The sequence below is a fragment of the Paroedura picta genome, chromosome 18 (genome assembly GCF_049243985.1).
Source record: "Paroedura picta isolate Pp20150507F chromosome 18, Ppicta_v3.0, whole genome shotgun sequence".
Classification (NCBI taxonomy): domain Eukaryota; kingdom Metazoa; phylum Chordata; class Lepidosauria; order Squamata; family Gekkonidae; genus Paroedura; species Paroedura picta.
In genome coordinates, this window is record NC_135386.1 from 303,654 (window position 1) to 322,177 (window position 18,524).

The 18,524-nt window shown below is 62.3% G+C and overlaps 1 protein-coding gene across 1 annotated transcript; it reads right to left on the minus strand.

Moving 5' to 3' along the window:
• Positions 1-625: 625 nt before the first annotated feature.
• Positions 626-15,156, minus strand: RFX7 (regulatory factor X7). The gene is made up of 9 exons (XM_077318311.1): positions 14,986-15,156; positions 10,308-10,341; positions 9,227-9,309; positions 8,945-9,067; positions 8,552-8,668; positions 8,253-8,337; positions 7,463-7,670; positions 7,001-7,296; positions 626-6,582 (listed from the first exon to the last, which is right to left on the minus strand). The coding sequence occupies exons 1-9, from the start codon at positions 15,120-15,122 to the stop codon at positions 3,244-3,246; spliced, it is 4,422 nt and encodes a 1,473-aa protein (XP_077174426.1). The 5' UTR covers positions 15,123-15,156; the 3' UTR covers positions 626-3,243.
• Between the last annotated feature and the right edge of the window lie 3,368 nt (positions 15,157-18,524).

Sequence of the window (18,524 nt, forward strand, 5' to 3'; positions counted from 1 at the left end):
AGCGTAATATAAAATGATTTATTGTTTCTGAAAACATTAAAAAACAAATTTTGAGCACTTTCAATAAAAAATCAACTGAAATGCTACTGCAATACCCAACAACTGTCATTTCAGCAGTACAACAGACAACGTAACACTGAGGGATGCGGGCGGGCGGGCGGGCGGGCGGGCGGGGGGAGAACCGGACGGTGCACTCAATGGAGGGCGAGGCGAAGCGAGGGGGGGGGCCGGGAGGGGGGGGGAGACACTTTTCCTTTCCTTATAGAAAGCACGGGGTAGAGTACAAGACTTTACCAACTTCAACGCCACAAACGTCCTTCTTTTCGGTCAACAGCCAGTGCTTTTCTGCAAGAATCTGCTTTACTTCATGAATTCTCATCATGAACGAACAATGCAAAAAGGGGGCTTTTCCCCCAACACCAGCGCAATAAAAATAATCAGAGAGAAAAGAACATAGTTAACAATAACTAAGCAGAATTAGTCAACGTAAAAAAATGTAACTAACGGGTGATTTCAGCTATGCTTGCCTGCTCAACACAGAACCAGCCCCCAATACAGCGCCAGAGAGAGAGAGAGAGAGAGAGAGAGACAGAGAGAGCAGCGCTGTGGTCACAGGGTCTACCTAGCACTGTACAAGGGAAGTCCGAGAACGCTCATGCACGGCGGGTGATCCGGTATTAACACGGTGAGGCAAACAAAAACATCTTTTTTTTTCCTGCTGTAATATTCTCAGGTAAGAGAACAAGAAATAGAAATATCTCATTGAGATTAATGCACGATTGCTACATAAGACAACTTTACCTGTCATTCGGATGACATTTTTGCCTTTTCATAATGAAAACACATTAAAAAGTAGTTTTCTGTAGTCATTTGTTTTCTTGTTTCTCTTTCGTCTGTGGGCCAGATTGGTTGCATTTATCCTAAGGAAGGTGCCTGCCACCATTCAGCAGAAGGGCCAGTGCAACGGACGACCCACCCGCCCCGCCCCTCGGGAAAACCCCAAATACTTCCCCGGGGCCCAGGCTGAGCACCGCTTAACTCCAAGAACAGGAACAGGCCTGTGCCCTGGGCAGCCCTCCCAGGCCCTCTCCCCAGGGTTTGAGTCCGAACGGAGGGGCAGCTCAGGACAGGTGGAGACTCCCAGAGTCGCTCTCTGCATGCAGTGGCCTCTGAGGCCCAGACAGAGAGGCACCTCCACCCCCCCCCCCAGGCTGCAAGGAGAGGGTTCTAGCACCCAGCCCCCCCCCCCCCGAGAGCAACCTCCTCTTCCGTCTGCTCGTGCTGACCCTCCCGGGGGACGCAGCTCAAGGCAATGGCCAGCGCTGGCCAAAGGCCTTCAGGCATGCTCACACGGCCAAGCATTTCCACTGACTAAATTGGAAGCCACCTGTGTGTGTCCCAACAAGGGGTGTGTGTGTGTGTGGGGGGGTCTATTCCCTCTGCTCTGGGATCTACAGAGACCCATGAGAGGTGAGCAGGAGGCCCAGCCTGACTGTCTACCCCCCATGCCGCCCCCCAGGCGGTAGCAGCGCTCCGGGGGTGAGTGCCCTATGGCTGACTGGGGGCCCCTCGCGGCCGGGCAGGATTGGCCTGTCTGGGGAGTGCCCAGCAGAAGGGGCTTTTGGCTCTCACCGTCAGGAACCGCCCAGCTGCCCTGGCCGTCCTCTCCCTTCTCCGAGGTCTGTGGGGCCGAGTGTGGCTCTGGGTCCCGCCTCTTCAAGCAAGCGACTTGGGGAACCTGAAAGCAGGTGGTTAGCAAGAGAAGGCCTGGCAGGAGGGAGGGAGGGAGGGAGGGAAGGAGGAGACAAATCCCCCCCCCCCCCGCCGAGCTCATCGCCTAGCCTAGCGAGGGGGGCAGCCCCTGAGGAGTCTTGCAGGCACTCTCTGGTGATGGGAAGGCCGTGCCCTTCTTGGCCAGGGCTGCAGAGGAGAAGTGGCCGGCCAAAGAGGAAGCCATGCTGCTGACCCTGCCCCCCCCCCCATGTCCCCAGCACTGGCCAGCGTCTCCTCTCCCCTCCTGCTGAAGGGCTCTGGGGCAGACCTGGGCACGAGGGTGGCCTCGGGGTGGGGGGGGGCTGCTCTTCCCTGCCCAAGGGCACGATCCCTTGGGCTCCCTCCCACACAGGCCCCCCCCCTCTTTACTGGACTTCCTGTCCATCCCGCCCCCGCATTTGCCTCCTGCCGTGCCTGACCTTCCCTCGCGTTCCTCGTTCTTCGCAGCAGGGGAGAGGGGCCTGCCCATAAAACAAACACCAGCTCACCACTATGGGGCAGGCGGCCCGGGGGACAGAACGTAGACTGGGGGGGGGGGGGATGTCTCCAGGGCTCAGAATCCAGTTTTGCCCCTGGATGTTAAAACCAGGACCAACATTAAAAAGCCTAAAATCATTTCATTAAGATGAGCCTGGAGGCACCCCCAAACCTAAACCAAGGCTCTGCCTCCATTACCCCCCTCTGCAGGGCTGTCCCTCCGGCCCTCCTGCCCCCTTTAGCCCTTGTCTGGAAAGTGGAGTGGTGCTGGTGAAGGCAAGTGGCAGGCCATCTCCCCCATCAAAGCCCCCACCCCCCCATACACACACACACACACAGCAGAAAGGCTGCCTGCCTGCCCCTTTCCCCAGGCTCCTTTGAAACCCCCCCCCAAAGATGGGGGAAGGACGGCCAGACAGAAGCAGGAATCAGGAGCCCCCTGGGGAGATGGGGGGAGCTCTCTCGCCCTAGGCCCCATGGGGGGGGGGACACACCCGTAGTCCCTGGGCTCTGCCCGGGCCTTCCTATCAGCCCCCTCCCACCTAAGGGGCAGGCCAAGGGGTCTGAGTTGATGGGCACGCAGCCTGCTATGTAAGGCCACTGGGGGCGGCTCCGGCCTCTGGCTTGGCTCCTTCAGGCTCGCTGCAGCATGGCTGGCCTGGAGGGCTATTTCTCCTCTGGTCTCTCTTCTGCTATCGCAAGAAATGCTAATTCAATTTAAAATCTAATACTGGCTTAGAGACAGGCCATCTCCTTCAGAAATGTCTTTAAAATCGACACAACTAGGTTCCCTGCTGAAGAGTAACGCAGCTGGTGGTAAGCAAGGTATTTTTTTTGTTTTCCGTTGTGTTTTTTTTTTTAAATGCCACAATGAATTCATCTTAAATATTTCTACTGCAGGAGGCACTTCCGTTAAGACAAATACAAGACGTCTGTCTTTAGATACAGTGTGCTACATACATATATAATTTTTTTCTTTTTTAAAAAAGAGGGCTAACCCAACATCTCCACGGCAGGATGGTCCTTGCTCTCCATCCAGTCAAAACCTGCAGAAGCGATTGAGTTCATGGACTCGTTGCAGATCTGCTGGAACAAGGGGTCGTTCTTCAGCTCCTCCAGGGTCGCCTCGTCGTCCGGACACTGCTGGTGGGCCGGGTCAAAGAGCAGGCTGGGGTCCAGCGTGTTCAGGTCGCTGATGCTACCCGAGAGGTCGGACGTCAGCCGGAGGTCGCTGGAGAAGACGGAGGCCACGCTGCCCAGGTCCGTGGCCACCTGGCTGCCTAGCGGTGGGGGGGCGGGGGGCAGGCCCTCCTCCCCCAAGAGGTCCTTGACGGTGCCGCTGAAGTCCAGCGAGGGCTCCGCGCTCTCCGGTTGTGCTTGGATCTCGCCCGAAGGGAAAGCAACCTGCTCCGTGCTGCTGCCGCCCCCGCTTTTGGTGAGGTAACTTGGGGCCTGGAACTCAAACATCGCAGGGCTGGCGTTGAGCAGGTTCTGGCCGTTGGCACTAGGGAAGCCACTCGACGTCTCCAGGATCTGGGTCAGGTTCATCCGGGCCGTGTAGTTGGAAGGCAGGTTGTTCACCCCCAGGCCCCGCATCGCATCGTCGCCCTCCGAGTCGAGCTTGTGAAGCAAAACGTTGATCATTTTCTTAGAGCTGGCCTGCTTCGAGGGGGCGGACGGGAAAGCAGACTGCATCATCACCGTCAGGGGAACCGACTGGCTCCTCTGGGCCAGGGCGCTGGCACTCGTGTCCCCCGGGACGCCGGCAAAGGGCGCGTGGGCCTCCGGGGCAAGGGGGCTGCCGAACGGAGGCCCGCCAGGACAGGGCACGCTGGCAGCCGGGCAAGTGGGGCAAGGGGGGCCGGGGGCGGGGTTGCTGCCGCTCAGGTTGCGCTGGCGGTGGATGGCGGGGCTCACGCTCCGGCACCGGAAGCTGCTGCCGCTGCCGCTGCTGCCGTGTGAGGAGGGGGCTCCCTTGCCGTCGAGGGGCGCAGGGACCGCAAAGCCCTCCTGCTTGGTGCTGCTCACGGGGGAGACGGGGGTCACGCGGCCAAAGTGGGCATCGTGGTGCCGGGGCTGGGCCTGCGCGGACTGCCCGGGCACGGCGAAGGCGTGGGGCTTGCGGAAGCGGTCTTCCACCAGCTCCTGGTAGCTGGGCAGCAGGCTGTGGCTGGAGCCGGACGGGTGGCTCACGCCGCCGTACCCGGCGTTCATCCACTCCAGCTTGGTCTTGTCGGGGTGGGTGGCCATGGGCCGCTGCATGGGCTTCACGGGGCTGCTGGAGACGATGCTCGCGTCGTGGTAGGCCATGCTGGAGCTGATGGGCGTGAAGGCGAAGGGGTTCCGGCACTCCACGGGGCTGGGCGGGACGCTGCTGCTGCAGTTGGAGTGGGGCGTGCCGATGGGCGTGTGCCGGCTGCTGCCCAGGGCGCTGTCCACCGGGGTGGTGGGGGCCAGCCGCGAGCAGGGGCTCTCCCGCGAGACACCCTGCGACCCGGCAATGATCTCCGAGGTGGGGGTCGGGGTGGGCGTGGGGGTCGGGGTGGGCGTGGGGGTCGGGGTGTGGACGGGGGTGCCGCTGTTGTGGAGGGGGTGGTAGAAGTGGGCGCTGCCGGGGTGAGCAGAGAGGGCTGCCCCCTGCCCCACGCCCGGGTTCTGGAGCGCGATGCCCAGGCAGGAGCCGTAGGGGTGGCCGCCGCCCAGGGACATCTGCTCCTCCATCAGCACCAGCTCCTCCACGATGCTGTCCTGTGTCAAGTCATCCTCGAAGGAGAAGAAGCTCTCCCTGGGCTGTGCGGCCGCATCCTCCAGCCCCTTGAGCACGGGCTGCAGTGGGAAATGGCTGGGAGGCTGTGCCTGCCCCCCCTCTGGCCCCTGGCCCTGCAGCGGCTGGCCGTAGGCAGCCTCTGGCAACCCGTCAAAGGGCCCCGGCTCCCAGGCAGGCTTCTCCGCTTCCTCTGGGTCAGAGGGCCCCGCCAGGGTCAGGACGCCCAGGTCCTCCTCTGGCTGCGGCTGCTGCTGAGGCTGCTGCTGAGGCTGTTGAGGCTGCTGTGGGCCGGTCACAGGAGCAAAGGTGGCGCTCTTGACCAGCTGCTGCCACACGTCGGGATGGAGGCCTCCTTCCGGCTGTGGGGCATTCTCCAGGATGAGCAAGTTCCCCTCCAGCTTCACTTGCAGGCTGGGCACGGCTGCGGCCAGCTGCTGCCCCAGGGCGGGATCGCTGGCCGTGAGGATGAGGTCAGCGTCCAGGGGACAGCCGGCACCCAGGCCGTGGGGGGCTGCAGTGCTGACCTTGATGGTCACCTTGTGGGGGACCTGCCCCAGGGCTGCAGGGCCGTCGGCGTTGGCCAGAGACGCCACCCGCTGCAAGGGCCGGGCACCGCTGTTCCCTTTGGCGGCGACGTCTGGGCCCACTGCTGGGGCCACCCCCCCCAGGAGCTTCTTTGCAGGGGGCAGCTGGGACTCCGGGGGCGCAAGGGCCGGCCTCTTCCGGGGACTCTTGGAGGACGGCTTGTCGCTGCTCGGAGAGGAGTGGGCGTTGGAGAAGGTCTGTGGGGTGGTGGCAGGAGTGTGGGGGCCAGGGCCAGCGTCCGGAGAAGGGACCAGGCCGGCGTCCGCAGGCCGAGCGAGGCCCTTCCGCCCTGCCTCTTCTGCCCGCAGGCTGCAGACAGACGTGGCTTCTCCCAGGGCCTCCTCGTTGGCGGCTTTTGGGGGCTCGGCTTCGTGCCTCCGCAGCGGAGTGACCGGCGTGCTCAGAGCTCCCTTCGCGGCCTTGGAGGAGTCGGGATTCTCCTGGCCCTGCGGGAGGTGGTCGTCCGCTGCGGCCTCTGGCTCCCTCTTGACCTCGACCGAGGTGCTGGCTGAGGCTCCGCCCCCCGCCCTGGGCGCTGGCAGCTGCAGGGACACGACGGAGCCGTTCTTGATCTGCGGGACGCTCCTGGGCTCCTCGGCGGCTGGCGGGGGCTTGGCGGGGGTGCTGCTGGTGCTGGTGCTGGTGCTGGTGGGGGCCAGGGAGATGGCCGTCATCCGCACCACGTTCCGGTGCTGGGCGGGCACCACGGTCTTGATGGGGCTGCTGGTGAAGAGCACGGTCGTCGGAGAGCGGATGGTGAGCGCTGCGTTGCTGTGGGCAGGCTTGGGCAGGATCTGGGGGTAGCGATGGCGGGCTGAGCGGTCCCCCACGGGGCTGGCCGGGACGTTCTGCGGCGTTTTGGGCGTCTGCTTGACCGACTGCATGTGCTGCGTCACCACCTGGACATTGAGCGGCAGGACCTTGCCCTCCGAGGCGCTGACCGGGCTGGGAGAGGTCACCAGCTGCCTGCTCCTCGGCACCTGCAGGAGGAGGACGACAAGGCCAGTTCCCAGGAAAACAGCCACGCCCAGGCGAGGCGAGAAGGCCGCCCGGCCGCTCCCCTCCACACAGCCCCACACCGGCCCACCTGGGCTCTGCACCCCCAAGAAACCGCTCTCCCTAAAGCTGGCTCCACAGCCCACCCCCCAGCCTGCGGTTGCTTTGCTCCTAGCTCCCTGAGGGGATTCCAGGTCCGGAAGGACATCTGGGGGGGAGCGTGCCCAGACAGCGGGCTGCACTTGCCCAGACTGCTTTGGATGGCCGGTATCAAAAGCAGAGCGGAGAGCCCCTGCCCAGCCGACTGAAGGGGTCCGCGTGTCTGTGGAGTCTCCCTCGGGGTCCCCTTCGGCCCTCGAGTGGCCCCCCCACCCGGTCCCCAAAGGGAGGCGCGGCCCTTACCGTGATGGGGCTGGGGACGGCGGCCACAACGATCCCGATGGGCTGCGGGGACAAGATGGCGGGGCTCCCGTTGGACAGGCCGGCCACCCCGTTGCCCCCGGCGCTCTCGGCCTTCTTGGCGGGGGCCTCTCCCGGCAGGGGCGACTGCAGCTTCTGCTCCTGCTGCTTCCTCTGGATCTTGCGCTGGAGCTGCTGCTTGGCGTCGATGGGGGAGGGGAGGGTCTTCACCTGAGGCTGGAAGGAATGGCTCTCTGCGGTGGGGACAAAGGCCGACGGCTGGGGGAGCCCCTTCATTCCTGCCATGGGGAGGACAGGCGCGCTGAGCCCACGGCCCACGGGGGCACGTGCCCAGAGCCAGCAGCATGAGGGGTGGGGAGGAACCGCCCCTCTCCCCCCGCTCCTTGGGGTCTCTCCTCAGGCCAGGCGGACTCAAAGGCTGAGAGAGAGCTCCCGCGTTCTCACCCGCAGGGGCTGCTGCCATCACGGTCAGGGCCGCCACGGACTTGGTGCCGATGTAATGGCTCTTGAGCAGGAAGCGAGCGAGGTCCAGGACAGAATCAAAGGGCTGGCTCAGCACCTTCTGGGCCCACTCGCAGACCAGCTGGCAGGCCGCGGACACCACCTCCTCGTCCGCCTTCTGCAGGTGCCCGGCCGACTCCGCGCCTTCCAGCTGAAAGACAGACCCGGGGGGGGGGGGGGTCTGAGTAGCAGTCCCAACCAGGGCCCAGCAAGAAAGGAGCTCTGCTCTGCCCTGCAGCCACCCAGGGGGAGAGAGAAGGGCCACTGCTCCAACAAGAGCCGGCGACCACACGGATACAGAAGGTGAAGGACGAAATGCACCAAGGCTGCCCCCTCTTCCCCCAGATAAGGGCAGGCCCCACTTGCAAAACATCACAGCTGGCAGGGATGGGTGGTTCTCAGGAGCCGTGCAAAAATAATCCACCCAACAGACACAAGACGATAGCTGGACTGTGCAGAGCGAGACACATATGGGAAGGAAGGAAGGAAGGAAGGAAGGAAGGAAGGAAGGAAGGAAGGAAGGAAGGAAGGAAGGAAGGACGGAAGGACGGAAGGAAGGAAGGAAGGAAGGAAGGAAGGAAGGAAGGAAGGAAGGAAGGAAAACGCCAGGCCCCCTCCCTTCAGAAACGTGGATCCTTCAGGCCTGCGGGCAGCCAAATCCCTGCCAGGGTGCAGGAGGGCTTCTTGCTTGACACGGGGCAGGGGGAGACGGGTGTTGGTGTGTCTACTTTACCCCATCTCCAGTCTTGTGGAAGTCCAGGTTGGGCAGCGTTGGCATCTGCACGAGAGCTTTCTTCCGGAGTCCACTATAGCAATACGTGATTCAAGCAATTAAGGGAAACAGGCCTGCTTGGCCTTCCTGCCAGAGCCACCATGTTCTAGGATGGCCGCCTGTGCATGAGCCGCTCTAGGCAGAGCCAAGCGAGGGCCAATCCCTGCCTGGCCAAGGCGGACCCTCCTCCCCCCCCGCCCTTTGCGGCTCTGGCCCCACGGCCGGGCGGCTTGTCTCCCTTCCCCTGCCCCAAAGGATATTTTGATTTGCCTCTTGTGCCCAAGCGGCGGGCCTTCATGTTGGGAAAGACGTTCTTCATGATCTTCCCGAAGTCAGCAGCACTTAGGGAGGGGTAGCCAAGATTGTCGCAGTAGCTCCTGCAGGGAGGGAGGGAGGGGAAGTCAGGAGGCTGGAGCAGAGGGAGGCTCATCCCTCGCTCGTGGGGCCAGAGAGCATGGAAACACAACCCACTCTTTCTTGTGGGGCAGGAAGTGGCTTTTCTGCCAGGATCGCTCATTTGCAAGGGCCTTTCCCCTGCAGTACAGGCAGGCCCAAAGCTCTCCGGTGGCCCAAAGACACAAAGCAGGCCGGGCTGCCCCCGTTCAGATGCCCCCTCCCCAAAGCCCCCCCCCCCCCCCCCGGGCAGCACTCACTTGTACTCATCATACACCTCCTGCTTGGGCAGGGAGGTCTCAGGGTGCTCCTCCAGGGTGTTCCGGATCCAGGAAAAGGCGTGCGTTTGTTGGGCGCGGCTGGATGACACGGACAGCTGATCACTAGCCGGGGAGAAAGCAGGCAACGGTGAGAGGGCGAGTGAGCAGGCCCCGATCCCTGTCCCCACGGAGCTCCCTTCCCAGCTGGGCAGGGAGAGTGGCCACGGGCCCCACAGGCGTGGAGGGCAGAGGCCGGGGAGGACATCCTGGGGGCAGACTCACCTTCTCTCGCCATTGCTGGGGCCAGAAGGCAGTTGAAGGTAGAGGTAGAGTTTCTGTAGGTCTGTAAACTTCTCAACTTCTTGCTAAACACAGGGTTTTATTTAAAAGAAAGCCTGGTCACGGACGGGCACGGCCACAAGGCGGAAAGAACCAGGTTTGCACAAGAGGCAGCACACCTAAGGCCAGCTGGCTTCTGCGGCCAGGAAACCCTCTTCCTCTAAAGTTGGCACCGGTCCGATCCGACCGGGAGTCCTGCCCCACGTTTCCAGCGGTCTCAATAGTTCAGGTCGCCCTCTTTGACTGAGAGGGAAGGAAGCCTTCTTGGACAAAGCCTGTTGCTCATTCCCAGCATACATTATGGGCAGTCCCAGCCATTGGGACTCTAGCGAAGAGTTTCTGCCCAATACAATTTATTTTGTTTACTATTGAATTTGTTTTGTTAAAGTTAAGATTGTGCCAAGGGAGAATTGGGCACAGCAGTCGGCCACAGAACACGAAGGCCGTCATTCACCCGATCCGCTGACTCCCCTCCCTTCTCTGCAACAGGGATCCGAGGCGGTTTGGCCCCTCCATCTCCCCTCCAGTTTCTCCCCACCGGCTCATGGGGGCAAGGGGGGGCCTGAGAGCGTGTGACTGGCTCAAGGTCATCCAGCAGGCCTCTTGGCGTGAGCAGGGATTTGCACCCGCGTCTCCCACACCCTCAACCACTACAATCCCCATGAGCCCCTGCCAGCATGGGAGAGCCACAGTTTGGCACCCCTCCGCCACACCCTACTTTTCAAGCCCAGAAACATACCAAGGGGTCCAACTTTACATGCTAGCTAAGCTATACGTTCTGCATTTTATGTTGTTCGATCAGTAAAAACAGATTAAGCTTTGATAGGAAAATAGTGCAACTATTTCACGCTCTTCCTCACATTTCCATTTTGTTCCTGTGGCTTCAAACTTTTCCAGAAACTTCACGTCTTGTGTGTGTCCCCCCCCCCTCCCCGGGTGTGTCCAGAATTCCTGGCTTCTTGCTCTCTGCCTCTCCCCCACCCAGGTTGAAGAGCACCCACATCAGCCCCCGAGGTCTGCTTACCAAAATGCAGTCCACTTTCGATTGTACAGTTTTGCTAGGGAGAAAGGGGGAAAAGTCTGGATTAGTGACAGACGTAGAGAGCACACAGAAGAATCCCTGCCCAGGAGAGAGAGAGAAGCCGGACGCCAGTCGATTCCCACAGCATGTCTGGAATCCCACAACGAAGCGCCTACTCTGAGTAGCACCAGGCCAAAGAGAGCCACACTCTGCCAGACCTTCCTGCTCCTCTGTGAGTCCACTGGGCTCCTGGCAGCCTCGGCCCCCCTCCCAGCCCTCCCAGAGCTACAGGACACTCTAGGCTGTGTCTTTCCATAGAGGAGGAGGAGGAGGAGGAGGACTCCTCCGGAAGCTGCCAGCACTCATCAGGCCTCCCTCCCCCCCCCCCCAGGTCGCAGGGATGCAGATTTCCAAACCACCTGCAGCTCCCAGCAGAGGCGGGCCACGGATCTTGAATGCGGAGACTGCAGGCATGCAGGGAGCCACGGCAGCACGACGCAAGAAGCCCACCCGTCTCCCTGGCTGGAATCACATAACTTCCGGACCTCTCATTCCCTCCACCCGTCAGCCGCCCGGCCTGCGCCGTCTTCGGAGAGGAGGCTATTTGGGTGCCCATAAAGGTTTATTGTGTCGGATCGTGGAGAACCTCAGCGTGCTCTTTTAACGAGCGAGGGATTCCCGATTACAGACCGACCGCTTCCCTCCTGGAAGGCGTGTGTGTGCGTGAGCCATATTGCAGGCCCCCAGGCAGCCTCTAACGCTTCCACATGGACCAGCCGGCGGCTGCTCATGAACTGGGCACAGAAGGCCGGAACAAGAAGCACTGGAGGGGGGGGGGAGGGGAGGGGGGTTGCCATTGCTCCTCCTGCCTTCATGCCCCTCAGCGCTGGCAGGATCCCGTTAGTGACACGGCGCATTTAAACTCAAGTCCCTTTGGGCAGAGCCTTGTTGAGCATGCCATACAAAGCCCCCAGTAAAGGAAAGCCCCCGGGAGAGATGACAAGGGGCATCAGCACTGCCCAGAAGCGTGCCCAGGGCCGGGCCATCCGTGGCTTCCACAGACCCGCTGGAAAGAGCTCCTGGTGCCAGGCTGCAGCCAGAGGGGTGTTGAGAAACACGGGGGCGAGGAATCCCTGTGGCCCTGCCAGATCTGGACAGAAGCAGCCGTCCTTCCAAGCCCTGCTGGGCCACGTGTGGGTGGGTGGGTGCTGGGCTGGCATCTGCAAGGTGCCCCACCCCCAGGCCCTCAGAGGGCGGGCACGAGCCTGCGTGTGGGAGCTCCGATAAGCTCTTCACCTCCCTCCCAGCACTTCCCTCGCTGTAGCTGCAAGGCCAGGAGGGGGGGGAGGGATAGGGAAGCTGCCCATTTTACAAGCAGCCCCAGGATTTGGGAGCTGCAGGGGTGTCTTTGCTACGCCAGCCCCTCACCAGCCCTCTCTCTGTAGGCCGCCCTCCTCATGGAAACCCAAGGCAGGCTACCAACTAAGAGCAGGAGGCATCCAAGGAGGAGGAGCACAGGAAGGAGGAGTGCAGAGTGCAGCCGCCTCGAGCCTTCGGGGGGAGGCGGGGTATAAATATAATAATAATAATAATAATAATAATAATAATAATAATAATAATAATAATAATAATAGGTAGAAGGTGAGAAGCTGCAGGCGTGAGAAGGGTTATATCCTGCCCTGCTACGAATCAACTGCTCAGGGCAACTTACAAGAAAACCCACAAGTGATAATAAAGCAAATTCCACGATTAAACCAAAATACTAAAGAAAAGAACAAAATGAAGAAGACTCTAAATAAGCCTCAGGACTCTGGAACCACAGCTGGGCCACTTAAAAAAAAAAAAAGAAATCCCCAAGAGATCCTGCAGGTGTCATTTGACAAGTACCCTCTCCTCACCCCCTCCTTACAAAACCACCCTCACCCACCCACCCATGGTCTCAAACCGGGAGAGCAGCCAGCTCTTGCTGAAGGCAAGTCACCCTATATAATAAAAAGGGAATAATTCTGTCACAGCTGCTCAGAAACAACTCTTTGGGGGTCCTTGAGACCCCCCCATTTGTTTATTTATTTAATACTCCCTTTTTAAATAAGGTGACCAGATTGTCCCACTTTTGGAGGGACATCCGGGGGCACCTGGCAAATTGTACTTATGTTGAAATTAATATATATATATTACAATACTACCACAGCCCCGAACAGAGGGTGTGGCTTTGCAGCAGGCTGATCCCCAGAGTGTCACCCACCCCCCATGCCAATGTGCAGGGCCAGCCTGGAGATTCGGCAGAAGCGATTTCCTGGCAACTCTCCCCGACTTCAAGGTGCTGCTGATTCCAAAACAGCACGAGGAGGGACGCCCCTCCCAGCACTCAGTTCTCTGCGATCCTCAGAGCTCCTTGCTGGAGCCGGGCCTTTCTCCCAGAGCCCTCGGTGCATGCACTGGCTGGGGCGGACGCCCACTTGGAACAAGTGCAAGCTCCTTTCATCTGCTCCCCACTTGCTCGTGGAGAGGCCACGTTTTGTGTGTGTGGCACACCCACTGAGGTTGACCCATGGAACAGGCAGCTAAGATAACAATACACGCTCTGCCCTGCAGAGGACTGCTTTGCTCTGCCCCCCCACCCCCCGGCCACGCGACCCAGGAGGCCTGGCGACCTCGGAGGGCCCCACCGCAGCCGCTCTGAGCCACGGCAGGCAGAAGGGGAACCTGCCCCCAAAGCACCAATACGGAGGGCCACGCCACTCACTCGTCCCAGGCGTAGATTTATGGGGGGATATTTTTCTAATGACTATAATCAGGTGTTGACGGGATTGTTGTGGCCCAGCTACCTGCCCTGAGCCATCCAGGCTATAGAAAGGAAAGTCTGTTTATTTACGTGATCCGTCTAGTTCAGGCAGGTGACTAATGGACAGCACCCCGGAGCAGTTCTGGCAACAATTCACTTGCCCAGCAAACACCCCCTTTGCAGCCCCCCTCTCCGCGAACTCAGGATGCAGCAATGCAATGGAGAAAACCTCGCACTCGGGGCCCTGCACCCGTTTTCATCTGAAAAGTTCCTTGGAGGGACCAGGGGTCACGGCCAGCCTCAAGTGTTGGGAGGGGGTCATGACTGACGGGGTCTGCATGGGGTGTCTACTTAGGATTGTGAAAGCTCCCCTAAGACTTGCACTTGCACCTGGGCCTCCCTCCTGGCAGCCGGGCATCAGTGGGTGTGGCTGTCCAGCCCCGCTCTTAGGCCCAATGCCAACTCCAGGCAGGAGCCCTTGGCTCAGCATGGTGGGACGGCCGGCCCAGAGGCCAGCTCTTCTCCAGAGGGCGGCCAGCCAGCACAGCCAGTGTCCCCAGGCAGAGCCTTGACATCGCCACCAGGTTCACGCCCATCTCGCAGACATGGCCCTGGGGCAGAAGCCTCCTGCTCAGACCAGGTTCACGCACACACCCCTCTTGGGGGGCTCGGACCCCCTGCAAGCTGCCTGCCAGCCACGCCAGCCCCCCCATCCCACCCCCGGGCAGGCAGGACAGGGCCAGGAGGGGGGCTTTGCAGCCTTGCACTGTGCTGGGGCTCCCAGCAGGGCCCGCACCCGAGGCCGGCCGGGGGCTTTGTCTCTCCGGGGGGTGGGCAGGTGCCCGCGGGCCCTTGCAGCTCGCGCCCAGGGGAGCCGCTCTGCTCCGGAGCCATTTTGTCTCCCAACGTGGATGCTGCTGCTGCTGCTGCTGCTGCACCTCAGTGCAACGCCCGCGATGTAAACATGTTGCAGCCGCCGCCGCCGGAGAAGCGCATTTCTGCATGAGGGCGCGGGGGGGGGCGAGGCTGGACAATGGGGCGCCCGCCCCACCGGCACACAAAGCCCCGGCAGAGCTGGCGCACCCCCCTCCCCTGGCACTGAGCGAGGGAGGCAGAGGGGGCCCCACCCCGGGCACCCCCTCGCCACCCACCCGCCCACCCCAAACAAAGGCGGCGGCGGCGGCGAGCCCCAGGGCGCTCTTGGAAGACGGCTGGCCATGCCAGGCGGGTGCCCCCCCGCGCGCGCCCGCTGTGCCGCTCGCGATGCCAGGCGCCGTCCCTGCCCTGCCCTCCCCACGCCCATCCCCTCGCACACGCGGGATCCGCCGAGCAGCAGCAACCCGCCACCCGCCTGGCACCTCCGCGGGCACCGCTCCCGACAGCAGCCTCCGCCCGACCACCCTCCCCAGCCACGGCAGCCCTAGCCCCCCCAACGCCCCCGCCCCTCAGGGGACCCCCGCCCACCCACCCCACCCCACCCCACCCCACTCGGGGCAGCGCTGCCCACCCCCGGCCGGGCACCGGATCGCCACTGGCGACAGGGCGGCCCCCGCGCGCGCCCCCTCCCCGCAGCGCGCCAGGCAAAGGAGCCGGGGACCACCCTGGGCAGGGGCGGGGGGCGCATGGCGGCGGCGGCTGTAAACAAGCGAGGGGCTGCGGCGGCTCCAGTCAACATGCGGCACAGCCTGGCAGGCAGGCAGGCAGGCAGGCGCGGCCACGCTCGCTCGCTCGCTCAGGCTCCCTGGCTGTCTCGTCCGCGGCCGGCCCCCCTGCTGGCTCCCTGGCACGGCCGGCGCCCCCCGGCCCGCTTTTGTGTCTTGCACGCCCGCCCGCCCCCCCCCCCCCACAAGCAGACCCCGGGCGGGTGCCAGGCGGGCGGGAGCGGCGCGTCCTTACCAGATGGAGGTCTTGATCTTGTGCTGCAGCGCGCTGGCCTCGCTGGCCTGCAGGCCGGGCACCAGGGCGGGCAGGGCGGCCGCCGGGGCGCCGGCGCTGGCCGGCTCGGGCGCTGGCGGCGGCTGCTCGTCGGCCATGGCTGCCGAGGCGAGCCGAGGGGAGGCGAGGCGAGCGGCGGGAGCGGGGCGCGTCCGGGGCGGGCGGGCGGGCGGGCGGGCGGGCGGGCGGCGAGGGCGCGGCGCGGGCGGAGGGCGCGGGGCTCGCTAGGCCTTCTGCTCCTCGCCCGCCGCCTGGCGCGCCCGCCGGCCGCGGGGACTCATCGCCCCGCCGAGCAGGGCCCGGCAGCAGGAGCACCAGCAGCGGCAGCGGCACGGGCGGAGGCCCAGCTACGCCCCGCGCCCGGGCAGGCGCATCGCCGCTTGGAGAGCTGCGGGCAGGCACCCCGCGCGCCGCCGCCGCCGCCGCCTCCCGCTCCTCCTCCTCCTCCTCCGCCCGGCTGCGCTACGCTCCGCTCGGCTCGCTGGCTGGCTGGCTGGGCCGGCCGGGGAGCCCGTGGTGCGCGCACGCTCCGTCTGGGCGCCCGCCCTGGGGCTGGCGTCGCGGGCGGGGACGAGGAGGAGCGGCGGCGAGCGGCCCCGACGCCAAATAGGGCGCGCGTGCACGGAATCCGGCTGCGCCGGGGAGGGGAGGGGAGGGGAGGGGAGGGGAGGGGAGCGCGGGGCGGCGCTGCCGCTTCTGCTGCTGCTGCTGCTGCTGCTGCTGTTCGGGGGGCGCGCCGCTCCTGCCCCTTCCCGTCCCCCGGGGAGCCTCGCCTCCCGTTGTGGTGCACTGCTGCCGCCCGGGGAGGCTCCACGGGGCCGCCCTGTCTGCGGACGGGGAGGGGAAGGAGCCCACGAGGCTCCCCGCGCCCCGCAAGAGCACGCCGGGCTGCCACGCGAGCCACTGCAGGCGGGCCTCAGGCCTCCGCAGGTGCCACAGCTGGGGCGCCCCTCCTGCCCCGGCGGCTTGTGGGGAAATACTGCAGTGCAGCGGCCATGGGGAAGACGCCGCAGAAGGGAGGCGGCCCGGCCGAGGGGGCGCCTCCGGTCCTGCCTCCCGCTGTTGAGCCTTGCAAGGTGTCCAGAAGGCACAGGCCTCTGACAGGAGGGTTAAGGAGGCCCAGTGGCTGTCTGCTGGGGGGCATCGCGGAGCGGCAGGGAGGGGCGGCAGAAGGCCCGGCTGGCCTGGCTCCTGGGGGGGGGGGAAGTGTGCGCTGACCCCCCTTCCCCAGTGCATGCCTGGCTGCAGGCCTCTCGCGGCAGACGGCGGCCCACCCGGCCTCCCCTCCTGGGGCAACCAGCAAAAAAGCCCTGCTGCGGCCTCCTTGGAAGCTGGCAGAGGAGTCCGGCGCTGCTGGGCAGCCTGTCAAAGCCTCAAGCCGGGTGGAGGGCTTAATGGCACAGGCCTTGATCCCTGCCCAAGGCGGCTGGCTTCTCCCAAGGAATCCTGGGGATTGTAGTTTTGCAAGGTGCAGAAATTCTCTGTTTGGGATTCTCAAGGCTAAACACTTTTTTGTGAGTATTTTGCCTGAAAGACTTCTAGGCTGTCTTCCCAGGTAAAATGTCCCAAAGCGGTGTACATGTAGAACCAAGGAAATTCAAGCTTGAATGGATGGAATTCACAATAAGCCACATAAAAGGACAATATACCTTTTTAACAGTCACTCACTCTAGGTCACTCACCCCTTCAGCCTGACCCAATAGAGTTCTGGATCCAGTTCAGGGTGCTGGTGGTCTGGGCCCTGCATATCTGAGGGACCGCCTCCCCCGCAGAACTTTATGGTCCAGGAGCAGACACCAGCTGGGCCCTGATGGGGTTGCTGGGATTCCGCAGGGCCTGTACCACGGTGCTTCCCCCCCCCCGGCCCACGGTTGAGGCCACGGACCTCCCTCTTCCCCACCCAACCTGGCCCCCACTACAGGCTCCCCCTGCCACCCACAGAAGTGCTATAAACCGCCAGCAAGAGGGTGGCAAATCAAATGGCACGGCAAAAGAAAGCGGTCAAGGAATCATCAAATTATTATAAATGTTGAACATCACCTCAACAAAAGTGAGCAGGAAAAGTCTACTGTAAATGCTCTTTTAATCTCATTTGGAACAGCAAACATCCAGTTCCCTTGGCAATGCAACAGCAATCGTGTTAGTTGTCCCCCCCCCCCAATTGCTATGTAGGTGGTGCAGCATACAGTGATGGTGCCATCACCAAAAGGCCCTCTCCTTCCTTACCTGAGAAGAAAGAGCCTCTGGGGCACACTTTGATTGTAAACTGCCCTGAGCCTTCTGGGAGGGTGGTATATAAATACAATATAAATAAAAAATACATTATCAGAGAGGTTCCTATGGGAGAAGATGGTGGACAGCCGGCCTTCCCTTGCTGGCATAATCTGAGCCCATTTTGTAATCTAGGGGTGGCACGTGGGACTAAAGGCCCTGCCCCTGTGGCTGCAGCGTGCGGTCAAGGGACTTGGCTCCCTTTGGTTGGCTCCAGCAGCACCCTGCCCACTCCCACCCCAGCGACTGTGAGGAATGGAATTCCTCAGGAGGGCCCTTGAGGAGTGGGGCTCTGAGCTGGGACACTGCTAGGCCTAATTCTTCACCTCCCCTCCAAATGAGCGCCTTTGCACCACAGCCTGTCAAAACCTAGCATGCCACTGTGGCTCTCCCAAAACAAAGTTGTCCCCAGAACCCCAGCCGGACAGATCAGCAGGTGGAGGAGATGGCCTGTGGGCTCCGCTGAAGCATCGTCCCCTGCCTATTGTGGGGGGGGGGGAGAGGGCAGGGACGATTTGAGGCGGCAGTTGTCGGGCATGGCGAGATGCTTGTTGTGAGGACCAAAGGATTTGCCACAGTTTCAAGTTGCCCAGCCAACAACAGATTGCTAAATCTCCATAATAGAAAGACGGGAGAAATCTGGATTATAGCAGGGAGATTATGGCAAAGACTGTATGTTTTGATGGCAAACACAGAACAAACGTAGTCTGAGGAGACGGATGACGAGGCAGGACACGGGCAGGCCCACTGCAGAGAGCGCTCCCTGCTTGCGCATGTCTCTGCAGGCACTTGTGCATGTGGGGGGGGGGGGCGGGGTGACCCCTCAGAGTTTGCCAGACACAATGGCCTGATTCCAGGCTGCTCTGTGCAGGGATGTGGGCTTCTCTGGAGTCCTGGAATGGGTGTGGTCCTTTGCAGAATTTCCCAGGAAGGTGTCGACTGATTCAGTGCTCTGATCCTTCAAAAGGACACTTCTGGAGGCAGCTGGGAGAACACCTCAGCCAACTGATATTCCTCCAAAAATTAGCCGTGAACGTACAATATATGGAGCCATTGGTCCATCCCAGTCAGGGCCGCAAGCATCACCCACTAACCGGTCCTTTTTCCCTGAAGATGCTCTCAGGAGTAGAAGAGTGTTTTTCTTACGTGGGGCAAGCTCAAAGGCGAGGAGACGAATTCTTACAGGAGCACAGCAATGAATCAGACTGGGGCAGACACGGTCACCAGCA

Excerpts from the sequence above, each read along its gene's own strand:
- RFX7 (XM_077318311.1), bottom strand. The coding sequence starts at position 15,122 with ATGGCCGACGAGCAGCCGCCGCCAGCGCCCGAGCCGGCCAGCGCCGGC. Across the intron at positions 10,342-14,985 it reads AAGATCAAGACCTCCATCTG|CAAAACTGTACAATCGAAAG; the intron begins GTAAGGACGCGC and ends CTTTCTCCCTAG. Across the intron at positions 9,310-10,307 it reads CGAAAGTGGACTGCATTTTG|CAAGAAGTTGAGAAGTTTAC; the intron begins GTAAGCAGACCT and ends CCCTGTGTTTAG.